The following is a 5855-nucleotide window of genomic DNA, read 5'->3' on the forward strand; positions in this document are numbered from 1 at the left end:
TCTCAGTAATACACTTATCTTAGTGTTTTCAGAACATCTTTAAAAAGAAAGGAAGGAGAAAGATATTTTTTTGCCCTAGGGTGGGGAGTGTGGGATGTGATTTGAGATCAGCCTTAATAGGCTTCTTAAGAAAATTCTAATGGACGTTTCCCCAAGTAACTCCCGGTTTGCAACCAGTTAACAGGAATGTTGCCCCATCGAAAACACGTTTCTCAATAGATCAACCATTTTAAGTAAAGTCAAAGAACTCCAAGATGAGCTCAGAAAGGAAAAACCATCAACCTTCACGAGTGAAGAAGCTGTGGCTCCGTTCCCAAGCTGTTGGAAGAGGCCCATAGAATTATGACAGAATGGTGATTGGCCCTGGACGCTCACACGGGTTGGCATTCTTTTTAAGTGAACATTTTGGCTTGATGATTGTGTTTTGCCAAGTTCAATTAACTCAAAGAGCTGAACTCTCCAATTACTGTTTTAACCAGATCGAAGCTAATGAAACTTTTTTCTTTTAAAAAAATCATTTTATTGGGGACTCTTACAGCTCTTATAACATTCCATACATCGATTGTATCAAGCATATTTGTACATATGTTGCCATCATCATTTCCAAAACATTTTCTACTTGAGCCCTTTGTATAAGCTCCTCTTTTTTCCCCCTCCCACCCAAATGAAGATTATTTTATGGAATGAATCGTAGTCATGGGTGGGTCTTGGGTTTACCAAGACTATTCAGAGAACAAGGTCTAATCAAAACAGTGTCTTACAAGAGAATCTGCTGGACCAGTTCCATTAAAGGCTGAGAGGTCAGCTCAAAAGGTGATGGAGATTTGCCCCTGTGGGTGGTGGTGGGGTGGGGGTGGAGGGTGTCAAACTGGGCATAATTCCCACACCGTGTCTCCAGTGCTGTCCCCCAAAGTGCTATGGGTTAGTGAGGGACATTGTGTATCATGGTGGGGCCGGCCCTAGGGTTTTCTATGTACATTGGCCACTCTAAGCATGAAGAATGTCATCCTCGAGGTTTGGTGGGCCAGGTGCAGTTCTTGCTTATCTATCTATCTATCTATCTATCTATCTATCTATCTATCTATCTCTCCCTCTTAGTTTGCTCCCATGTGGTCTGGGTAAGGGGGTCAACAGTAGCTAGGATTGGGGCTGCCCCACAGTCCTCTCTGTTAGTTTGCTGCTCCATGCCAGTATGTTGCCTTCAAGGCTTGGTGCCCAGAATGAAGGGAGCTCAACAGAGCAGCAAGGGAAGCAAAGCAAGGAAGTTTCTGAGCAATCCCAAAAATAGACTTCTGACTTGGGAGGCAGGGCTTGAAACCTCATCAGACCCGATCAGAAAACATTCATAAGGGTCAGCAGACAGACCTGCAACTATTTATAGGCTTTTCTTTTTGCATGTGTATCTATATTAGCTAGGCAGTATTGTTTACAATCCTGAGGAGAAAACAACGGGACTGGCTGTTCTGGGAGAACATGGGAGAGGAGGAGGTGGGGGAAAGGGAGGAAGTAGCCAACAAATCCAGGGACACGGGAACAATAAGAGATCTAAAATCAATGGTAAGGAAGGAGTAGAACACCTGAGGTAGAACATGATCATGGGACAAGAGGGAAAAGGAAATAGAGGAAAGAACGAGGAGGCAAAAGACATGTATAGAGGTATAAATATAGGCATGTGCATATGTAAATATATTAACATATAATGATAGGGATATAGGTCTATGTACATATATTTATATGTTAAGTATCAAGGTAGCAGACAGACATCTGGCCTCTACTCAAGTTCCTCCCTAAATGCAAGAACACTGTGTTCTAGAAACCTGGCATTTGTAATGGTAATCTTCCCCATATGATTGCTAAAGACAAAATGGGTGCATAAGCAAATGTGGTGACAAAAGTTGATGGTGCCCAGCTATTACAAGCTATAGCATCTGTGGTCTTAAAGGCTTGAAGTTAAACAAGTGGCCATCTAGCAGGGAAGCAACAAAGTCCACATGGAAGAAGCACACCAGCCTGTGTGATCACAAGGTGTTGACTGGATCAAGTATCAAACATCAGAAGATCCAAAACAAACAATTATGTGGATGCGAATGAGAGGGGTTGGAGTGGAAACCCAAAGTCTCTCTGTAGACAGTTGAACATGCCCTCACAGAAAGGTCACAAGGAAGGGACAAGTCAGCCAGGTTGCACTAAAGCACTGACAAAACACACCATTGCTCTAGTTTTTTAATGTTTCCTCCCCACCAGTTCTACCTTACAAATCCAGCTAGACCAGAGCATGTACACTGGTACAGATAAGCGCTCTGGACACATGAAATCCAGGACAGATAAACCCCTCAGGAACAGTAATAGGAGTAGCGATTCCATGAAAGTAGGTAGAAGGTGTGGGGAGAAGGGGGAGAAAGGGTGACCCAATGATCAACCTATATGCCCCCAGGGGAAAAAAGCAAAAATGTGAGCGACAGGAGGCAGTGGATGATGTAAGATATGAAAAGAATAATAATTTATAATTTATCAAGGGGTCATGAAAGTGGGAGGGTGGAGGAAGGAGGAAAAAAATGAGCTGATACCAAGGGCTCAAGTAGAAAGAAAATGTTTTGAAAATGACGATGGCAACAAATGTACAAATATGCTTGATACATTGTTATCAAAGCTGTAATACCCCCAATTAAATGATTTATTTTTTTAAAAAGGTGATGATTTTTGTTGGGGTCCCCAAAGAGTAAACTTGGTTTTTTGGGGGGGAGGGCTTTGTTTGTATTTAAGGACTCATGATGATCACAGGTGCTTACTAGGAAGAACTTTTGAGAAAATGAAAACCTGCACAGGTAAGAAACAGACCAGAAAGGCTGTGCTAATGAATTTGTTTTTCTATCACAGCACACTTGCTCATTCTTGGAGGACAAGAAGGCAAACCTTACCCTGCCCACTTCGGTGCTCTAACCTTGCCCCTTCACACTTTCTTTTGTTCCCCAAAGTCCTAGAACACGTTTCACCTCTTAACTGTTGTTCCAAGACATCAAGGAAAAGAAGGGTTTCAGACCACCGTTTTCCAAAGTTGACAATAAGGTCCTCTGGGTATCCAGGCACTGCGGAAGCAAATACCTACACTTTCTCCTGGATTATGGGCTATATATAGCTCTACTCCAGTAGTTAGTCAGGGATACCCACAGGGGCTGTGAGTCGCATAGAGGGCATTGATTTTATGGCAGTGAGTTTGGTTTATGAGCTGTAATACCCACATTTTCAATTACCAAGGGTGGGTTGAGGAATTTTTTCTTTTAAGTGTTGAAGACAAAGTAAGTGTGGGAGCCTATGGGATAGACAGATGGAAATAGCACCCTCAGCAGCGTATAGACTTGGATGGAGCTATATCGCGAAAGAAAGAGTTTTTGGAATAATGGTTTCTAAGATTTTGTAGCAACGCTATTTGTGTGACTACCCTCTGGAGTAATGGTTGCTCTGGAGAGGGAGGCAATAGACGAAGGAAATGTGACCTTAACCCTAATGTTTTGTGCGTGAGCGTGTGTAATTTTAACAAAGACATTGTATTCTTCAAATACTAGTGCTTGCTTTCATTTGCGGTGAAAGTTAATTTTGGAAAGAAGTGGGCATTTCTTCTCGAATGAGAAAGGGACCGAGGGGTAGCCGCTCTCTACAACTTGTAAATAATACAACGCCTTTCAGAAGACGAAATCAAAAAATGTGGTCAAGAAGACAAAGCATGAGTGGTTGAAAGGAACAATGGCGTACGTGAAGGCAAGCGTCCTACGATTATTAGAAGCCTGGGTGGGGGAGGAGAACCTCAGCCGACGCAGGAGGCGAGAGCCGCGCTGGAAAGCGAAGCCGGATTCCATGGGGGCGGGGCCACGCTCTGCGCATGCGCACCCAGGTCCCGGAAGCGGACCCATCTAGAGACGCCGCGTCGCCGGGGTGCTGATGCGCGTGCGCAGGCCGACCTGCGCCGGAGTCTGTCTTCATCTTTGCCGCCTCCGTTGCCTTCCCTGGATTTGAGTCGCGCGCTTTCTTACTTCCCTCGCTGCCGGGTGTGCGCCCCTCTCGCGCTCCTGGGCAGCGAGGCTGGGAAGGGGTTTCCAGGGGGCTGTTGTTCACCGCCTTTAAATTGTGCTTGGGGCGGCCATGTCGGCCGGCGAGGTCGAGCGCCTAGTGTCGGAGCTGAGCGGCGGGACCGGAGGGGATGAGGAGGAAGAGTGGCTCTACGGCGGTACGGAACTTCCTGTCCCTGTCGGGTTTCCTGGCTTCTCTCTGCCCTTCCTCCCCGGCCCGCACACGGCCGGCGTCCCGGCTTCCTCAGGCCGCCGGCCTGGGCCTGACTTAGGCCGAGCGCGGTGTGCGCCACCCCGCCCCACCCCCCGTCCTCCTCGGTGTCCCCACGCCCCCAACGCGCAGCCACCCTGACGCGGAGGGGTCGGGGCCCGCGGGCCGGGGCTGGGATCCGGGACCCGGGCCCGCTCCCCAGAGCCGCCCCGCCGGGCCGGGCCGCTGCCGCGCTCTTTACACCAGTTTTAAAAATCGGTTCCGAACGGTGTCGGGTGCCCTTTCTTGTTCCTTGGCTGTAGAATCCCCTCCCGGTCCCTTCCGGGCCAGAGTCCTGTAATCACAGCGGAGTAAAGTGAATGCCGCAAAGCTCCCGTGCTGTTTCTCCGCGACCCGTGCGTACAGCGTGCACCTGCAAGGGGACTCCTTGGCGGAAAGTCGTGCTTTAAAAATAACATCAGAGAGAGAAAGATGGGTACATTCCCGGGTTCTTAAAGCATTCCCCGACTGTTCCCCTGCCCGCAGGTGAAGTTTTGTTCTTTTTCAAGCGATTCCTTTTGAGCCAACCTTGCAAAAGTCCCTTCAGATGATAGTTTTCAGGAGCATCTTTTCCTGAAAATAAGTGGAATGCCGCTCGAGCTTCATTCTCCACGGGTGCTCTACCTGTGGTGTGCAGTGGCCCGTTCACGTTACTGTTTATTCCTTGCCTAAAAATTCTATTCTTGATTAGTCTTCGAAGTAGGCAGTGGAAGTGCCCGATTGGGTACTGCGCTGACTGGGGATGAGGTTACTTTGTTAAACTTTGATACAGTTAGTGTACGAGGAATCCCCCATCTTTGGCCGTAAGATTTTAGCGCGTAATCTAATGTTCCTTAATGGAATATGGAGGGTTTCTTTTGCAAAAAGATCTGGGAGGCTTGAAAAAACCACTTCAAGGGAGTTCACTTTTTTAGCAGTCAGGTGATTGCCGCCCTTCGCGCACCCCTTCCCCAGCCCCCCATAAAAGACTTTTTTTTAAACTTGTTACATGATTCTAAGGTGATCTAACTTTGGATATGCTTATAGGCCCATGGGACGTGCATGTGCACACTGATTTGGCAAAGGACCTAGGTTAGTGCTTGTGATGATCACTTCAGATTTTCATAATGCTAGTTTCTTGAGTGATTTGTGTATTTATTTTTATCGCCCCCCCCTTTCCTTTGGCAGATGAAAATGAAGTTGAAAGACCAGAAGAAGAAAATGCCAGGTTAGTGCAATACCCTGTTGATGTCTTCACATTTGTGTGAGATAGTGACTCTAGTGCCAAATGCTCAGAATCGCTTCACTGTCATTCTGCCTTGTTACAATGTTCTGACTAAAGGGTGGAGGCCATTGAGCTCTTGAAGGCCTTACTCTGGGTCAGGAGGTAATTTTTTTTTTTTTAAATTATTTTATTGGGGGTTCTTTCAGCTTGTGTCACAGTCTGTACATCCATCCATTGTGTCAAGCACATTTGTACATGTTTTCATCATCATTTTAAATACATTTTCTTTCTACTTGAGCCCTTGGTATCAGCTCATTTTCCCTCCTCTCCCACCCTC

General features: G+C 46.7%; 1 protein-coding gene across 1 annotated transcript in view; it reads left to right on the forward strand.

The window, feature by feature from the left end:
* The first annotated feature begins 3963 nt into the window (after positions 1-3963).
* FIP1L1 (factor interacting with PAPOLA and CPSF1) overlaps positions 3964-5855 on the forward strand; it is an 82389-nt gene continuing 80497 nt past the window's right edge. Inside the window, exons 1-3 of the mRNA XM_004706326.2 lie at positions 3964-4222; positions 5341-5385; positions 5482-5521. Coding sequence (XP_004706383.1) covers positions 4138-4222; positions 5341-5385; positions 5482-5521 — 170 coding nt within the window. The 5' untranslated portion in view covers positions 3964-4137. The remainder of the gene's footprint in view (positions 4223-5340; positions 5386-5481; positions 5522-5855) is intronic.

Source organism: Echinops telfairi, unplaced genomic scaffold (genome assembly GCF_000313985.2).
Source record: "Echinops telfairi isolate 266 unplaced genomic scaffold, ASM31398v2 ScPeMD7_7468;HRSCAF=8506_0, whole genome shotgun sequence".
NCBI classification, from domain to species: Eukaryota; Metazoa; Chordata; class Mammalia; order Afrosoricida; family Tenrecidae; genus Echinops; species Echinops telfairi.